We start from the raw sequence: 20,641 nt of genomic DNA on the forward strand, positions 1-20,641 counted from the left end.
CATGACCCTCAGGAAATGTTATTTTTTGTTTGCTTTTTGTTTAATTAAGGGCCAAATTGCATCAAATCAAATACTGTATAAGCCACCATTTCAATCTGGTTTAAATTAAACAAACTCAGAATGCATGCTTTAATATTGTCATATTGTTCGAGTATGAGAAATGGTGAATACACACCCAGACAATTCATTAAGTTTTTGATTAAAAATGAAATTATACTAAACATACAGAATACATAAATTTTTAATATTTAATGCTATATTTCCTGGGACATTTGAGGTATAGCATATAATTGACTGCTATATTGCTTTCCTCTAAAGTCCAGCTTGACATTTCAGTTCAAAGACATAGGCCATAGGGTCAACTTTCTTGATTGCCACTCAGATAAAACTCATCACCACAGGCATGGTGAAGCAGCAAAGGTCAGAGGTCACCCCAGCTCTGATTTACTTTCAACATTTTGAAGGATTGCTAGAGCTGAGGGAGTTATTGCAAGATATTAAGTTCCATAATCATTCATACATCTTATGTAATGCTGCACTTATTTTATCAGCTATTCATACAATGCATTCTTTGAGAGCAAAGTATTTAAAAATGACAAATCATTTTAGTAGCCTTAATTGTAATGGTTGGGTTATTATTGACTAACACTCAGTATTGATAAACTCATTTGATATCATCCCTCATGCTTTGAGTCTGTAAGAACAAAATATTTTAATCGTTCTAGTGACCTGTATCAGTGTTCAATATCTCACTGAACAAAATTATTTTTGGAAATGCTCTAACCTTGATGTCCCACACTTTCAGCACTCCACCCATATCTGCTGTGATCAGGTAACAACCGGTGCCATCAACAGTCATTATAATGGAGTTTGATCCTTCATGTGCCAGAAACTTGCCAACTAATCGAGCATTTACTGTATTCCAGAAGCAAACAATGCCTGAACCACCACACGACACCACATCAGCTCCACCTCGAAGAAAATACACAACAAACATGTTTATTTATTATAATTATGCACAGGCCTGTTTAATATTTGTCTATTTGTTTGCTTGTTTCACTTTGTATTCATGTTGCATTTTGTAAGACATTCATTCTGTGTATTTAGGAGAGATTACTGCAATAAAAGATTTGTGAAAGATTTCCCTCTCTTTCCATTACCTGATGCAGCAACAATTTTTCGTCCTTCAAGAAAGGCCAGTCCGGTCACATCATAACTCTCCAAGTCATTTTCACTGGAATTTACACTTGCTTGTTTAGTGCTGCTACTAGTGTTATCTGTGACGAAGGACAATGACAGTTCAGTCTTACAGACATGAGAATAACTCATTCATCAGTCTATACATCTTCATATACTTCATATATATATATATATATATATATATATATATATATATATATATATATATATATATATATATAAACAGTTTAGCCAGTAAATGCGTACATTTGTATTTGTATATAATTGTCACATCAGCCAGGGGCATTACGCATCCCTATCAGCAGATATCCCATTCCCTGAGTTCTGAATAGTCTTTTCCAATGACATTTTCTTATTATCTGGACAAAAGACACCTATCTAATGTCTGTACAAAATTGTGTCCATTTGCATTGTACTGCCAATGCATACTATAGTTCCATCTGGACAGCAAATCTCAACAAATGATGAATAACTGCCGCAACCATTTTCTCCCTCAGATGTATGTTGCCGATAATTTTGAGCATTTTGTCCCTGTATTCATAAATCAGATTAATAGTAATGTATTTCAGCAGAAATGCATGTCACTGGATGCTGCTTTTCACACTCAAATGAATGTTCAATGTGCCCTCTTACACATGCAGTACAGTAGACTGAGACAGTGATAGCTCAAGTGGTTAAGTCTCTGAGCTGTTGGGGGGGAGGTCAGGGTTCAAGCCTCAGCCCTTAAGCCAATCCCTTAAATCTCTCTGCTCCAGGGGGGCTGTATCATGGCTGACCCTGTGCTACTTTAGTTCTTTTCTTTGTTGCTTAAATTACACTGCTGTAGTTTGCCCGAGCCTTACCTAATCATTTCATTGTACAAACTGTCACTGACATCTCTACAAATGACAAATAAAACATGAAACTTGATCTCAACCTCTATAGGAAAGAATTCACTGTGCCTTAATGTATATGTGGCAAAATGAAATAGAGGCTTCTTCTTTTACTTAAGCTCACAAATTTGCCCATGATTGTCTATTTACGCTATAATTTGCCATTTCATGTCTTCTGGATGGCTGTGGAATTATCAGGATTTGAGCTCTCAATCTCCAGACAATAGGGTGATAGCTTTTGTGTTGCAGTACTGAAGACAGCAAATTTTCAAAAGAGATGAAATTTTATGATTGACAGGCTTACTCCTACATTGCAGAGAGATACGAAATGATGGATGCTAAACATGTCTCGACTGATGGACAGTGTTTTAGGCAAATTGGTAAATTCCCTAAGAGATGTGTAATAAAACATTCACTTATTAATGCAATCATTTATCTATATTAAGCACTTTATCCCAGTGAGAGTTGTGCTCAATCCAGGGCCTATCTTCAGGACACTATGATCAAGAAGGGAATGCATTATTCGTTAGCAGGGCACACACACACAATTGTTCAGATGATCAATTTAGAATAGTCAATCCACCCACTGGCAGGGGGAGAACTTACAAAACAAAACTCTGCACAGAGTGTAAACCAAGCTCAGATCTGCACCAGAGACTCTGGAGCTGTGAAGTGGCAATGCTTTCTGCTACACTATTATAAAACAAATTGTTTCTATTTATGTTTATGATTTGAAAAAGAAAGACTAACCTGAGCAGTTTGCTTGTTGTGTGTATTTGTATAGTTTGCGTATGGCAGTTTCAGTGCTGTTGTTCCAGACTATGATCTCACCATCACTACCACCTACACAAAACATGATAAAAAATAAAGCAAAATGTCAACATATATTAGTCAAAGCACAGAAAAGCTAGAAAGAGAAGTGTTAAAACAATAATGCTAAAATATCATGGCGCCTGGTTCAGTGCTGATGAGACTATTCTGGATGTTCATTATTTATCCACCCAGCAGCCATGTTTATTCAACACTTCCTAACAACATCAGTTTTCATTTTCTCAGCACTATGATGCAGCCATTTTAAATCAGTGAAATTTTCCAAATGCTTTCTCATTCAGTAACAAAATATTCAAAAACCCAGGTGCTGTAGCAAGAGATATTTTACTTCATTGGTTACTAACACAACCAATACAACAATGTCAAATTATATTTAACAGGCAACATCACCTTATTCCTAAATCTCCTAAAGGCTATCTAATTAAAAAATTATCCTCAAAGACTGTATAATCAAAAGACATGACCTCCTAAAGACTGTCTCATTAAACAAATTATCTACAAAGACTGTCTAATTGGGGAAAAAATGACCTCCTAAAGACTGTCTAATAAATAAATTACCTCCTAAAGACAATATAATTAATTTAGGAAAAAAAACATGAAATCTTAAAGACTGACTAAAAAGGTGTGCTATTAGGTGCTGCCAACAATGAACTCCTTGTCCTTAGATGTTACAGCATTTAAACAGTATCTTTAATAGAGAGCGCAAGGGGCAGCCAGCAGCCAAGCATGCTGAGCAGGATCAGTGAGCATGGTCATTAAAAATGGCCGCAAGGTACCTTGACTTGTACCTTGACTCTTGAGCAAAGACTCAGTAATGTGTCAGTGCTCAAAGAGTTGAAGTGCTCTTATACATGCCAGTTTTTTTTTTTTTTCTGCAGGCCCACTTCATTGCTCCCAGCTCATGTTTCTTTTCATCAATTTTTAATGATCATATTTTAATGATATTGCTGCCACCTTGGCAGTCTCTATTAAAAATAGAGAAAGATGTTTCAATGGCATGCAATTTTTAATCAGGCTGTAGTTGCTTCTCAATTTGTGTCATCAGTTCATTAAGGCAACAACATATACTAGACATATGTCACACAGTATCACCTGATGTTGGTATCAGAGATGTACAAGTATATGTACCAGTAATACCTGATCTGCACACAAGTACACCGGTATCAATACCAGTATCAGTATTGACGCATCTCTAAAAAAAAAAAATTAAAGACTGTCCCAGGAAAGACATTCTGAAGGCTGCTGCCATCTGAAGATCCTTATTTTAGGCATCAATATTAATGGTGCACCAACTGTCAGTTTTTATGATGGGTTTATTAACTGTGGAAACTTGTAGCTAACTGAAGGCAAACAATGCTATTTAGCATACAGTAGACTTGATGTGCTGAACTAAAAAAGTATAGCTGCCACCATTAAATACAGTTCAGGATACATCCTCAGGGAAAGTTGATAAAGATGCTAAAAATGGCATCTTAGCAACTGATAATATTCTGAATCTAGTTAAATGTATCTACTATCTCTTATAATAAGATTTTTCAATTTCTTTTATTCTATTGGCAGAACATTTTGCTTCATTCTAGAAATAAACGCCTAAAATTAGCAAAACAATCTGCCAATAGAATAAGAAAATTAAAAGATAAAAAAAAATAGTAAAGTATATATATAAATGGGTTTAATTGTATTATATTTGGATTATTTTAACGTTATAATAGGAAATACTAGATCATTTTGACAGTATTCAAGATATTTTAACTAAGATGTCATTTTTTCAGTGCATTCATTTAAATGTTATATTAATATCACAATAAAACATTAAGACACTGTCATATGAGCATACTGAAAGGAGTCCAGAGTGCCTTTTTGGGTTAAAATTCTGCCCAATGACAGACGGACCTTGGAAGCAGCTTGAAACCACTAAAGCAGCTGTCTCCACAACCGAACACAGCAAGCATCTGCTAAATTAATAAATATAAATATGACAACCAGAGAATTAGAGGGCATGACAAGGAGGAGAGTACCAGTAACTAAGGTATGAGGGGCGTGAAATGCTGCGCACTTTATGTGCCCGCAATGTTGAACGCCTCCTTTCCACTCTGAAGGTTGTACGAAGAAGCGAGAGAACGAGTTCATCCTGAACACAGTGATCACCCTGCACAGAAAGACAGAGAAAGATTAGAGTGAAGAGAGGCAGAGAACGATGAAGGTCCAGTGATGAGAAATAGATGAGATATGACTGCAGAAGATTAGAAGTTCATCTCTAAATGTCAGAGCTAGTTTGTGTTTGAAAGATGGAAGAAAACAGGATGGCCACAATGTGTGTGCGCACACCCACCCACACACACACACACACACACACACGCACACAGTTTGAAATCTGAACACTTTTCAGGTGCTTTACAGAGGACAAATGAAAAGAAACATGATTACAAGAGACTAGAACTTGAGCCTTATAACAATATAGAATACATCTATAAATTTTAAAAAGAGTAATAAAAATGCAGGCAAAGTGAATAACATTGATTTACTATTTGCAGTGGCACCTGTCAAGGAGTGGGATATATTAGGCAGCAAGTGAATAGTCAGTTCTCAAAGTTGATGTGTTGGAAGTAGGAACAAATATAAGGGGCAAGTATATGGGTCTGAGCGACTTTGACAAGGGACAAATTGTGATGCCTAGATGACTGTGTCAGAGCATTTACAAAATGGCAGGTATTGTAGGGTGTTCTCGATACGCAGTAGTTAGTACCTACCCAAAGTGGCTCAAGGAAGAACAACCAGTGAACAGGACAAAGGGTCATGGGCATTCATGGGGGGAGTGAAGGATAGCCTGTCTGGGCTGATTTCACAGAAGAGCTACTGTAGCACAAATTGGTGCAAAAGTTAATGCTGGCCAGGAAAGAAAAGTGCCAGAACATAAATTGCATTGCAGCTTGCTCTGTATGGGACTGTGTAGCTGCAGAATGGTCACAGTGCCTATGCTGGCCCATGTCCATGCTTTAAGTACCTATAATGGCCATGTGACTATCAGAACTAGACCATGGAGGAATGGAAGAAGGTGGCTTTGTCTTAGGAATCACATTTTCTTTTGCATCATGTGGAAGGCCAAGGGTGTGTGTGTCCCTTATCTGGGGAAGAGATAGCACCAGGATGCACTATTGGAAGAAGACAAGCTGGCAGAGACAGTGTTCTGCTGGGCAACCTTGGGTCCTGGCATTCATGAGGATGTTACTTTGACACGTATCACCTACATAAATATTGCTGCAGAACAAGTACATCCCTTCATGGTATTCCTTAATGGTATTGGCAGGATATCAGCTGGATAATGCTTCCTGCCACACTGCACAAATTGTGCATGAATGCTTTGAGGAACATGACAAAGAGTTCAGGGAGTTATTTTGTCCTTTAAATTTCCAAGAACAAAGATATCTGTGGAAGGTGCTGAACAATAAATTCCGATCCATGGAGGGCCCACCTCGGATCTGCTGCTGAAGTTTGCTAAACGTCTTCATACCTACTTTGTTAGGGGTAGAACTTTGTTTTTTCATTTCATTCATTTTGAAAGACATGAATACTCCACGTGTGAAACAAATAACTGAACCCTGGTCTGCTAAAAAAAAAAAAATTAAATAAAAAAAAATAATAAAAATAAAATTCAGACAGCTCATGCAAGTGTTACCACAGAGAATGATGTAGTCTGGGTGAAATTCAGCATATGAGTCTTTGTTTAATATCAAAATATAAAAAGCACTATATTCCTTCAGAACACCCTGCATTTCAATCCACACTCACAGAAACAAATATTACAAAAAAGGTTATTTATAGTGATTCTGTAGAACTATCATTTGTTCCCTAAACTACCTTTAGCCATTATTTGTGGTTGTCACGGTAAATGGAATAATCATTTCTCACCACAAAGATCGTTCCACATAATTGAACTAATGACAGCCTGGGGAGTACTCATCCCCACTAGAGGACACTGGCTTCAGAGACCAAAACTGTTGTTTTTGTCCCGCTTACTTCTATATAAGCACATGGTTTATATGTTTGCAAAGTCTTTCCAACAGGGATGGAGGAAGGCATAAAAATTTTAGCGACTCATATCTGGCCCACTAATTTGATCATTTTATTGAACACGCAGCATAGTACTGATATTTAGCATACAATTCACAGTTTCATCATTCCACTTTTATTGCAATTCTAGACATAGTTTGGAAGCTAAATAATTAGATTGAAAAGCATTACTACACTCACTACAGGTTGTCAATCAATTGCACGGCAATAAGCAATGCTGTATTGAGCTGTGGCTTTGTTGGGAATTATTTTCGTTGACATAGCGAAATTGTCTGAAATTACTCAATTACTCTATATTAATTTCTTGTTTATAGAACTGTTGGATAAAAGCAATATCATGCTTGCAATACAGCTGTGATTACTTGCATTATTCAGCTTGCCACCTTGTGCCTACAGCTGAATCACAGCCATGCTGATTTTCAGTATATAAGCAGTAACTTTTGACAAAGAAGGTGTTTATAAATTTTTAGCCAATCAAGATTTCACTTGTTACAGTCTTGTTCCACTTGAAACATGACCATTAACCTGCTTAACTAGCACACAGAAAGCACAATTCCTGGCGAAGTAAAGAAGCACGAACAATATGCTACACTTAAAAAAGTAATATGCTACACTTAAAAAAAAAAAAAAGGTTTAAAAAATGTATTGATGAAAAGGTTACTTTAAAAATAAATTCAAACTGGTCTTTTGTGAAAACACTCTAAACTACATATTGTTTTAACACTACATTTATACAAGAGCATACCTGTGAATTTCCCTTAGGGAGGAATAAAGTATCTATCTATCTATCTATCTATCTATCTATCTATCTATCTATCTATCTATCTATCTATCTATCTATCTATCTATCTATCTATCTATCTATCTATCTATCTATCTATCTATCTATCTATCTATCTATCTACCTGCTTCCCCATTACACAATGGATATAAATCTGGGAAAGTAAAGTAATGGTTTCTTTTTAAACTTCCAGGCATCTCCTCTATCCTCACCAGGATTCAAACATTTGAGCCTCCAATGCATCAGCCACAGGCCATATGTCAATTTTACTGCTCAAGAGGTTTTAAACTATTTTTTAAAACTTTTGTTCAATAGTTATTTTATGAGTCAGGTCACCTTTATATATAGCACATATTAAGGCCAGTGTGGGCCGAACTGCCTACAATTCCCAGGGAATAAAAGTTATTGGAGAGACTAAAGTAATGCTAAAGCAAATTGTCGTTTTGAATATGTGGTTGCAAATCCTTTAGTTAAGGACTCTTTCAAGAATTCATAAATGATTTCTATGCTTAATGGTTTCCAGCACAGCCTAAAAACTAAATATAATTCTGTATATTTATATTTAATGATAGTGAAGATATTAGCATACTTCTTACGTCTTATACATTCTCTTACTATGCCGCTAACTCTCACCTGTCCCAGCCAAGCACCAACACTGTCCTCTTCAACACCAGTATCTGTGAGATGTCCACAGCTAGGTCACGGCATGCGTTCAGTCTGTGGTGACAGTGGCCATTGAAATCCCACACCTTTACATACATAAATACAGAAACATAACAGTTTTAGTTTGATGTACACGAATAAAGCTAGATATCAGTGTTGTCCATATAGTGATGTCACCCACTCCAACCACCCATGTAAACATATACACATACACCAATATTTCCTCAAAAAGAAAACGAATTCTATGGACAGTTGCCATATTTCGATTTTTATGAGTTTGAATATTGTATATGGTTGTTCAATTCAATTCTATTCTAATTGAATGTTTATATATAGTATACAGATAAAACATCATCTGGTTTTCAGTCCTAAATCATTATTTAGTTACCAAATAAATTTTAAAAATCAGCCCATATTTAAAAGCCATGTGTACACTTGTAAGTAGATCCTTGCTGCCTCCATATCAATCAACAAAATCATTTGCAGCAAGCTGATGCAGATCTCAGACCATCAACAGTTGCTACATATCAGTCTGGGGAGGGTTATAAGGCCATATGCAAACAATTTCAAATCCAATATTCTACACAGAAGAATTATAAAGAAAAAGAGAACAAGACTGTTGCCAATTTTCCCAAGAGTGGATAACCAGCAAATTCATCCGAAAGTCAAACCTTTTGATGATCAGATAAATTTCAAAGAAGAAAGAGTTATATCTAGGGATCTGCAGTCCTTAGTGAGGATATTACATGTTGACGTTTGTGACTCTGCTATCAGAAAACGACTTTTTATTGAAGTACTTTTTATCTAGGAGAAAGACTTTACTTTCAAGAACAATGGAACAATGTACTTTGGGCTGATGAGGAAAAGGTGGAGATGTTTGGTGACAATGAGCAGTGCTATATTTGGTGAAAACCAAAAAGGATATCAACACAAATACCTTGTGTCAACTGTCAAGCATGGTGGTGGAGGAGTAATGATTTGAAAGTGTTTGGCAGCTATGGTTTTAGGACACCATACATTTACTGAGTTAGTCATGAACTCTTCTATATACCTAACCATTCTGGAGATAATTGTGAGGTCACCTGTGCAGCAGCCAAACTGCATCATGCAACAGAACAATGATCCAAAGCACTCCTGCAAAACTACTGTATAGCTGAAAAAACAATTAAGGTTTTTGAATGACCAAGTCAAAATCCAGACTTCAACCACATCCATATGCTGTGTTGGAGCCTTAATACAAGCAAATTCCCTGAACTATCAATGAACTAAAATGAGGTTGCAAGGCAGAGTGAAAATTGCTCCAAGATGATGTGAGAGACTCATAAAGCAACTCATAAAAACTTCTACAGAAAATGTTGCTTTTAAATTGTTGTTGCTGAAGGTGCTTCAACAATCTACTGAGTGATTGAGCATGCTAACCTTTTTCACCCATGGCTTATACATGGCTGATTTTTTAGTCAATAAATAACACAGTGGACTCTGTTATATCTTGTTTGTTACTTTTAAAACACAATGATGGATTGTTTTTTCAGATGTCTGGCTATACTGTATAGTAAGCCATAGAATTAAAAAAAAAAAAAAAAAGGTTTGCTATTTTCAACACTGTACAACTGATAATTCCAGATTTATGTACATTACAAAATTCACCAGTCTATCAAACTTTCATGTGCATGGCGTTATTTAACCACAAGATTTAGATTTAGGACAAAATGTGGTTTCTTCAAATTCCTGATTTCCTCCTTTTAGAAAATAACCCATAATTGCTATAATAATCAGCCTGTGAACTCTGACCTTTACTGCTCCATCCATGCCAGCAGTGAAGAGTCTTGTCTGTGTTGCGTCCAGGGCCATGGTGGTGATCTCAGCATTGCCATGGCAACAGGGAAAGTGCTTGACCTTCTGTCCAGTGTCCATGAGCCAAATCTTCACACTGGAGTTTGCGTCACTGCTGATAACCTTAGAGGAGCACAACATCAAAGTGTTAGGGATTTGTAATATATGTGTGTGTGTGTGTGTGTGTGTGTGTGTGTGTACGTGTGTGTGTACGTGTGTGTGTGTAGGAAGTGTCTCTTAAGGAATGAAATTTTATGGGGTCAGAGCTCCCCCACCTGTCTAAAGAGAGAGTTGTAGAGAACGCAGGTAACGGCGTTCTCGTGACTCATCACTCTCTTTCGATCCTCTTTCTGCACTTCGAGGAAGAACAGAGTGCTGTTAAAGGAGAGGAAGAGGCGTGATCGCTCTTCGTGAAAGAATAGGAGCATTTTACACTCCTGAGTTTTAGGGAAAAGCCCCGCCACATGCTGGACACACAGATGAGTGGACACATCCCACACTCTCAAGACCTAAGACAGAGAGAGAGAGAGAGAGAGAGAGAGAGAGAGAGCACTGCAATAAAATAAATACATGAATATGCGTTAATATTATTTGAAATACTCCCTGTTAATTCCCTAATAGCTAGCAACTAGTTGCATTTGCATCACCATATTTTCAGTGATCTTTCCATAGTCAAACCTGTCAAAATATGTCACATACCTTTAAACTGTAAATAAAGGATTTCTAGATGGTCACAGTTACAGTATGGCAAGTTATTCCCACTACATCTGTGTCATTGTCCAAATAAAATAAAATCCATGTTTCTCAGAATGAATATAGTGACTTTAAACATAGAAATGGTGAAAGATTTATGCCTTGGGCTAACTCCATTTGAACATAGTATAACATATATATTCGGTTAACAGACTGACAGTTGATTCATAGTTATGTCAAAGCTTTGTGATACTGTAAGTCGACATGTCCATGAAATATAAAGGTGTATTTGTGCCATATTAATCTACCTAAAATGTCTTCCTCACCTTGTCTTTAGAGAAGCTAATCAGCTGTTTTTTTCCTAGCATAAATTGAACTGCCACTACACTGGTAACATGACCTTGAAGGACGCCAACAGGTTTAGAGACCAGGTAAGGGTTCCACAGACACACCTGGTTATTCAGACCTGCAGTAGCTATGGGAGAGAACAACATAATTCTCAAACAAGATTCTATCCTTCAGTAATACAAGTCCAAATGTGTGCGCCAATGACGGATTATAAAGTAGTTAAGATCTTATGAGGTAAATAATTATTAACTGTAGCCCATTTGATGTCTTGTCACCTCCCTCCAATGCTATCTACTGTATAAGTGGAATGAGCTAATATTATTTAGGTGGCTGACCACATAAAGTCACAGATGTGATACTGGTATGGTTGGAGCATATCAAGTGTAGCAGCGCTGTTAAATTTTAAACACCACACTTACTGGCCACTTTATCAGACTATAGCTTTCTAGTGCTCCTTGTAGGTGAACAGACTTTAGATAATCTTTACAATGCAGTTTGCCTTAATCAGTTTGTAGCCCTTCACTTTCTGACCATAGCACCGCATTTGGTTGAGGTTTGTTCCACAGCCTGTTCCTGACACTAAAGTGTTTTCATATAACAGTAATGCTGTTGTACCTGACACACTTGTATTGGACCAGTGCCACATCTGTAACCAGCTCATAGCTAAGAATAAAATTATTCGATATTTCTAAACATTTCAGAAAATCAAGGATACTAAATATTAGCTTTTTATGTCATTGAGATGGTACATATAAGGGTATAACTTTTGTGTAACACAATGCTTCTATCTATATCTCTATCTGTTTAATGCTTCAAATATGTGTTTCTGTATTTGGATTTAGACTTGCAGGATCCCAGTCCCAAAGCACAGCTCTAATCTCAGCCAGATGCCCTGTGAAACTTTCTGTCAAGAAAAAATAGTGCACCAGGAGGTTCATTTCTTTATTTGTGTCTCTATTCATTCTGAATAATGGGCCTCTTTTATTGGTCTTAAAGCTGTGTGTGAGTGTTTATGTGAGCCAAACTGAACTAAATTGTTCCAGATTTTCAAAGCTTTGGAAACACTGATTTTCTTTATACTTATACAGCCCATTTGCATCTAATGACATCCAAAAAACTCTTTGTTTCGTTAAAAGCCAAAAGTGGAAGTTATTTTGAGTCAGAAGAATGATGAAGGTAATGAGTAAAAGGCCAAGTGGAAGTTATAGCTTCTGTGCCAATAAAAATATTTAATAATATATGAATGCTTAGTTTTATTTTTCTTAATTTATGAGTTTGTGTTGGCTTGCTTCCTTTATTTTGCATATTCTTTATTGCTAATAAAATTAAATGACTAGTATTCACAAGATTTCAACATTCGCATCTCAGTTGTACTCTTAGTCCCTGACCCCATGAACCAGCATGAGGATGTGTTTTTGATAGAGACTCTAAATCACTTCTGCAGGTTGCTCTGCATAAGAGAATCTGCAAAATGCTGTAAACATAATAAAAATAAGCAATTTATACTCAGTAGTATATTAAATATATACAAGTGCAGTAAACTATGCAAAGTATAATAAGTCATGAAGTCAACCAGGTTTACATTGATTATGAGGTGTGCAATAATTATTCTTATGCATAAATCATACATTTAGACACACTCAGGAACACAGGTAAGATATGAAAGTACAGTATTTTCATGAATACTAAAATCTTTTGTGTAAACACACGTGAATGATTTAGCTGAATAAATTACGCCCAATGTATTCTTATTAAGTATTATTAATTACTTAATAACTTAATTACTTTTTCAGTACTACTTCTATTCAGTTATACTTTTTCAGTTATTTCTTACTCATACCTTTGTTAGGTATGTTTCACCTAGAAATATTCCTGTACAATTAAAGCTTCGCTCTAAAAATTAATTATGGACCATTTATGTACTTTAAATAATTTGAAAGGTATGTTTTAAAATATCCATTCATCCAGGTGAAAGTTACATACTGTATTAAAGTTACAAAAGGCGATAAGGAAAAGACCATCCATCTTATCCTAGACTGGATCACAGGGAGCCTAGAGCCTTATCCCAGGGGACACTCTGGACAGGGTGCCAACCCATCACAGGGCACAATCGCACACACAATCACACAGTATAGACAATTTAAAGATGCCACAACACACACTTCAACACTTAAAATGAGAAGTGAACTACAATCAGTTACTTTTATAAATGACAATTAATGACAATGTACCAATGAGGTTCAGTCCTGGATGATAGTCCAGATCCATAATGCCCTTCTCTGTGTGAAAAGCTGTGATTCGCAAAGGACGGGCCTCTGTTTCTCTCCATGCCAGCACCATGCTGCGCTGGGCAGAACCACTGCAGGAGACAAAAGCTTCCAGAGTGCCGAGGAAACGTACTAAACACAGAGAGAAACACAATGGGAAATTTAAACACACTCAAAACAGATCTTACAGATGGAAGGAAATGACAAGGGAATTCAAGGCCTAGCACAGAATATATAAGAAGAACATGCTAATTAGGAACACTAGTATGCTACAGAGAAAGAGCAAGGCAGTAGACCCAGGCCTTCAGAGGATTGAGGAAAGGCACTGAAGGGACAAATTACAATAAACATGATCTAAACACTGAAACAGTAACAAGTGTAGAAATGAAGATCTGAGTGCACAAGCACCAAAACAAAACACTGCTGCAAAGAGATGAAGGGTTTCACAGGGCTATGAAATTATACTGAGGCACAAAAACACACCAAGAATTAAAATGTAAAGAAACAAAACACCACAGATTAAAAACACAAGGTAAAAATGCATCATTATATTCAATCAAATCTATTCAGTGTTGTGTTGGTATATAATTCTTTATTGCACTTTGTGCTCTTTGCCATCAGCACCATAGTTATAGAGAATGCAGAAATGTTATCATGGATTGCAAGTACTGTTCTAACCCATAATCATAATACTCTCTCTCACCCACTCAGTGGTGACCCCAAACCCCCAGGCTACTACCTACTTCACAGTACTTTTAAACAATACCACATCAATGATGACCTCATTGTTGAACTCTGATCATGCCAGAGACAGCACTTGACAGCTTTCTGGCTTGCTTTGTGAATTTGTGCTACTGATAATTCTAAGTAAAGCATTTAAATAAAGATAATAAATGTGACTGCCAATAAAAGCCTTTAGCTGTTGTCTGGCCAACGAACCAAGTATGCTTTTGGTGTTATCATAAAGCGGATGATGAATCATTGCTGACAAGCAATGGCTTAACTGTACTGATGCCTTTCACCTCAGACAGCACTGAGACAGTTTCGATCCAGAATTTTACTACCTTTGGACACTCAACTCCCAACTGTTGCCAATCTTTTCAGGAGAAAGCAGCTAATGCATGTTCAAAAAGTTGTTAGAAGTCACCAGGTGATATCATCAATCATCAGGATCATCTGCATATTAAAACTTTTTATTAGAGGAAGGAAAACTTTTCTATTTAAGGCTATTTACAGAATTAAAAAACACTACAATTTCTACCAAGAGTACATAAAAATTAAAAAAAGAAGCAGTAGGAAATAGAGGCAAACTTATAGTTGGAATAATGTAGTTTTATAATTTGTAAATACAGCCAAAAATCAATGATAAATAAAGAAGTGCGGGGGTGGAACAAATAACTGACTGTATGATTGATTGTAAGGATCAGTGATTGGTCATTCCGAGCAATAGTGATAGTGATTCGTCATTGATACATAACATAGATACATTAAAACAAAACTCAGTCAGCTTATACATACTGGCACTGAGATGACTGAACTACACCAGATTTGATGTGAACTAGAGAGCTGTATCAAGCACAGGTCAGTTGATAATGCCACTACTAATTGCCTTCGGCTCTTTTCAAATGTAAATCATTGAAGAGGTCTCGTGACTCGAGTCTCTAGTTTGGTAACACTGCTCCCAATACATATGTATGAAAAACCCCAGTGCACCCTGGCTACAATTTATAGTGCATGGAGTTGAGTTTTATTACATGTCATTTCCTTCCATCTACCCCTTTTTTCACTAGCTCTTCAGTTCCTATACTATTGTTGTAGCATGAACATTAACCTTCTGTTATATAACTGTTATATTTTTTTCTGTGGTTGGTTAAAAAAAGCAACAAGTTTCAACTGAACGTGGGAAGGCTTTCCATTCAATTTTGCAATGTGGCTGTGGTGATTTGCACCCATTCTGCCACAAGAGCATTACTGAGGTCAGGTTTTGATGTCTAGTGAGGAGGCCTGGGGCACAGACTACATTCTAGTTTATCCCGAAGGTGTTCAGCAGGATTGACGTCTGGGCTCTCTGCAGGCCACTTGAGTTCTTTTTCTCCTGATCAACAGGCTTTTTAGTCTAGTTTAGGCTTTTTTTATCAACAGGCAGTTTGAGCCGCTTCTGTGATGTCTATAATGGCCTCCCTTTTTATTTGTGCCTCTGATATCTCTAAACCCTCTACAACCTACTTCAGTGGTCATGTATTAAGCTTTTTCACCAACTGCTGGTCCCAAGAACCATGTCTGTATATTTCTCTATAGAGACATTGTCACAAAGCAGCTTCACCAAAAGAAAAAACACCCTGATATAACATTGGGAAGTCTTGAGAGGAACCAGACTCTAATGGGAACCACCATATTCTCAGTAACAGCAGTTAATGAGGTTATAAATTGTTACAATATAAGGCTAAAGCAGTGTAAAATATACTTGAGAGAATATCTACTGAACAGCGCTGAGTCTAAACTTTTGGGACCAAATCTTTAAAGTAATAAAGTCACAGACGAATTGCTTTCTAGATAGAATTCATTTCACTAGTTGGCAAAATTTATGATAAGGGACGATCGAAGTATGGTTGACTACCATCTCATCCAGGGTGTATTCTTGCCTGGTGCCTAGTGCTCCTAGGTTATGCTCAGGATTTGACATGACCCTGATTATGATAAAGCACTTATATAAAATGGATGAATAATAGATATGACTTTGTTGTCACAGCATGCACACACACACACACACACACAAATACAAACACACACAGACAAACACAGTTAAATGTGTTTTTTCAACATGCTAAATAGAAACAAGTCAGTTAACAGCCAACTAGAACTAGCCCAGGAGCACCAATACTCACCTAACTTAAGAATCAGCACTTTCATACATTAGTGATTGTGTGCATGTTTGCTTATGGAACTATTTGCTAGACTATTTTCAAATTGATTTAACTGTGAAGTAATTCCATTACCATTTTTTGTTTACACAAACGTACCATGTCTACCAAATTTCAGATAGAGTCCAGTTGGATTTCCCATGTCTCACGAGTTATGACCCTGTCAAAATAACAATAGCAATTACACTGTTTGTATTTCACTTCCTTGGCATCTCATACAGAGCCTGCCAAAATTCAACTGGAATCGCAATTCCCTTTGCATTTCCGGTGTCTTACACAGACACCTGTCAAAGAGTGTTAGGGGTGGGACTATACTATGGGGCATGTTCTTTGGAAGTGACAGCAGTCACAGTCCACAGCCAGGAATGACGATGTGCTGAACAGATGACTACTGTGCTTTCGCATAGAGGTACTGTCTTAACAGCTTTATGGTAATTTAAATGAAGAATATTCTTGTTAGATATTTTAACCTCTCTTAAAAGTAATTACCCTCACTTTGTTTACCAATAAATATTTGTTTGATATTTCTGTCTAAATCCTTCACCAGTCTATTCCAGTAAATAATACAGTTTGGAATGGAAACAAAATCAGTTATGTCAAAATGAAGAACTCCAGGGAGAAACAAAGTTGTCCAAATGAGGTCAAGTAAATAAGAAACAGAAGGGGTGTTCAGCACATTTTCTTTTTTGGCCAATGACCACAAGGCACTCTGAAATGCAATGCTGAGGAAGTGAAATAGCAAACAGTGTAATTGCTATTGCTATTTTGAAATGACAGGGTAGTAACTCATAAGACATGGGAAATGCAATTGCAAATGGACTTTGCTTTTCCCTTTGAAATTTGGCAGACACGGTATGTTTGTGTAAACGAAAATGCAAACTGTGATATGCGATTTGCATTTTCATTTGAATTATGTCACAATTTATGCGTCCACAAATAGAGAAAGCAATTGCAAATACAGTCGCAATTAGTTTTGAAAATAGCCCAGAAAATGCTTCCATATTTGTGAGGCAGCATCGCACATGCCTTCAAATGTTAATCTGCTGACAAAGTGAATTACTAAACGCTGCAGAATTTGCTTCAGTATTGCTGAATAGGATGACTAAGGAAGCAGAACTATGATTCAACTCATGTCCTTCCAGTGTGCACTTGGTCTGTTTGTTTCAAATAGTCAGCTCACACACATCACTACATCAAACACACACTTACATTTGACACCAACTGACTCACCATCTTCTTTTTTATCTTTTTTACCATGAGAAATGTGAAAAGAAAGTGGACTACAGGAAACAAAGGCAAAGAGAAATCCCACTTGGAGGATCAAAAACCAGGCACTTCATACTCAAGAGGTCACAGATGCATTATGGTTAAGAGACAGATGACTTTAGTGGCTGCCAGACCCGAAGGCCAGCTCACACCCAAAAGAGTTGTTTCAGACAAACTCTCTCTCTCCCTCTCTCTCTCTCTCTCTCTCTTTCACACACACACACACACAGTGTCTAATCCCACAAAGACACTTCAAAAGGATCTAGCCTTCAGCGAGGGAAATGAAGCACACAGCAATGTTCAATTAACAAGTCCTTTTCATGTTTTCTTCTGTTCTCTTGTGTTTGTTGTTCTTGTTTACTTCAGCTCTTATTCTCTCTATCGTCACATCGGCACACACACAGTGCTATAGTGTCAACACTAACAATAACGCGCAGGCTTATCAGCCTATGAGGTCCTGTGTGGAATAAATTGCTCATGGTGTAAGTATAGGACAGGAGAAGACATGTGGGTTCAAGTAAGGACACGAGCAGGGGTGGAAAAATGGCTTAGAAATTATGCTAAATAGATAGATAGATAGATAGATAGATAGATAGATAGATAGATAGATAGATAGATAGATAGATAGATAGATAGATAGATAGATAGATAGATCGATCGATAGATAGAAAATCTTACTCAAAATCTGAATTATTTAGTGAATTAAAAAGTAAAAATAAAAAAAATTGATTACTTTTAACCTGTTCAATTATTAACTGATGATTTGTGATGTAAAAAATCATAAAACGGATGATTTTCACTTTAAAGAAACGTCACACTTTTGTCTATATACATCACATAAAATAAAAAAAGCTCGCTGGTCATTCTGTATGAGCAATGCCATGAAATTTGCTAATGAATGAATCGTAAGTGAAATAAGATGTAAATAAGGAATATATACATCTTACAAGAATTTGACTTGCTGCTTAGCCCGTTTATGGTGGCAACTGGAATCAATACTAGTTTGAAAATGAAACAGACTTGGTTCATTAAATATAGCCAGTTGAAGTTCTATAGTCAGTTTTAAATTAGATCGGGTTCATTCCTTCTGGGGATACAAGATTTTTTTTACTTGTCTTTGCTCTAGCATATCTAATCCAGGATTTTTGTAGAGGTATGGCCAGGGGTATGCATCAAGCCTGACAGTTCACTAAATTGTGTAGCATGAGACAATCACCTCACTTGATAAATTGGCATGATTCTTGATAGTTTCTTCTGTGCTGATTAATTTGGATTGATTTGGATGCTATAAACTAAAATGTCTGGATGCTAAACTGAGTCCAGTCTATAGTTATAGAACATCATTCGCTAGATGAGAGAAGAACAGAACTTTGTTACCATTTACAGCAAGTTAAAAATAAAAATGTATGGAGTAATAATACTTTAAGTAAGTAAAGTATAAATGCACAAAAATAATACTAAATTACATTAATGATATGATATTTTCAACCTAAGGCAGGAGAATATGTGTGAAGTAGAACATAGGTATGGACAGTGAACTATATTTTAGGAGCGATCAGTAATCTCGGTAATGAAGAGTTGATGGTAGGTCCACCTGGGACATTACCCCAGCTTTATTTTTTAATAGTGCACCTCCTTGTTTCTTTTATTTTCTTTTTATTTTCATTTCTTGTTGATTTAATTATGATTATTAATTTTGCATTTGCATTTCTTATTAGTGTATCATTTATCCTCTCTTTTTCTTCTAATTTTTTTTTTTCTTTTTTGGAGATTTGTCTCTAGATTTCTTCCCACTCTATTGGAGCCTCTGATCTCTTCTTCCTGGATCCCTCTGAGTGCATGTGAAGAAAGCTGGCAGACTTCCATCAATTTCTGGGTGACAGACTGAAGGAAGTAGGATCAAGGACTCAGCTAGAGTTCTGGGAAGTACCCTATCTTCAAGTAAACTTTGCGTTTACTTGCTAATCCCAGTGTGCAAGTTCTAAGCCTTGTGTACTGCTGCCTGTCTTTACTTCCTCTGTTCAACCTTTTTTCTATTTATTTGGATTACTCTCTGTATTTTTCTTTGGCTTTATTATATCCTAGCCACTCATGTTCTGACCATTGCCTCATCAGTTGGAACGTTCAATCAATGCTTAACTGGGTTTTCTCTGGAGTCTCTGGCTTCCTCCCACCTCTCAAACCATTCAGGTGGGTGGACTGGCAATAATTCTAAATTGCTCCTAGGTGTAAATGTGTGTATAAAAAAATGTACGGAAAGAACGGGTGTGTACAGGAGAGCGCAGGAGCCGGGCATGTACATATGATTATAGGCTAAAATAGGTATGTATAGATTGGAACAGGTGTCTAATGCTGGAGTCAGGGAAGGACAAATAAGATGTAACCACTGCAGTATGTTTCACACAGTTTTCATTAAATTTGTGAATGCAGTTGAAATGAAAACACTATATAAACTTGACAATGTGATCTGTAGATAAAATCACAGTAAAAACAAAACAAAACTGAAGCCTGTCAGTCAAGGTTCACTTGTCTAAAGTGATCTAAATGGATTTTTAAAATACTACTTGTGTAAATTACAAAAAAAAATAGTTGCTTAGATTTGTGCATATATTTACACTACATGCTGCGATCTAACATAGCCCATAGTGGAAGGAAACCAGAGAAACTCCCCATAATAACTCCAGCTAAGGATCAAAGCAGGAACCCTGGAGCTGTAAGAAGCCACTGTGCCACAGATCTCTGAATGTAATTAGTGTTAAACTAGTGCAGTTTCTCATGTAAGAGTAGATTTTCTGTGATCTATAGATAACAAGCACGTTGTTGATAAGACATACTCCTGTGAAATCGTCCTGTGATGATTTGATTACTTGTGTTTGAAATAATCTTCTCTGATAT

General features: G+C 36.6%; 1 protein-coding gene across 1 annotated transcript in view; it reads right to left on the reverse strand.

The window, feature by feature from the left end:
• Positions 1 to 20,641, reverse strand: part of LOC131352425 (WD repeat-containing protein 49-like) — a 45,638-nt gene that overhangs the window by 16,309 nt on the left and 8,688 nt on the right. Inside the window, exons 6-14 of the mRNA XM_058388564.1 lie at positions 13,524 to 13,691; positions 11,271 to 11,419; positions 10,527 to 10,760; positions 10,210 to 10,374; positions 8,389 to 8,504; positions 4,922 to 5,052; positions 2,823 to 2,915; positions 1,161 to 1,277; positions 785 to 972 (exon numbers count right to left, since the gene is read on the reverse strand). Coding sequence (XP_058244547.1) covers positions 785 to 972; positions 1,161 to 1,277; positions 2,823 to 2,915; positions 4,922 to 5,052; positions 8,389 to 8,504; positions 10,210 to 10,374; positions 10,527 to 10,760; positions 11,271 to 11,419; positions 13,524 to 13,691 — 1,361 coding nt within the window. The remainder of the gene's footprint in view (positions 1 to 784; positions 973 to 1,160; positions 1,278 to 2,822; positions 2,916 to 4,921; positions 5,053 to 8,388; positions 8,505 to 10,209; positions 10,375 to 10,526; positions 10,761 to 11,270; positions 11,420 to 13,523; positions 13,692 to 20,641) is intronic.

Source organism: Hemibagrus wyckioides, linkage group LG04, assembly GCF_019097595.1.
Source record: "Hemibagrus wyckioides isolate EC202008001 linkage group LG04, SWU_Hwy_1.0, whole genome shotgun sequence".
Lineage (NCBI taxonomy): Eukaryota > Metazoa > Chordata > Actinopteri > Siluriformes > Bagridae > Hemibagrus > Hemibagrus wyckioides.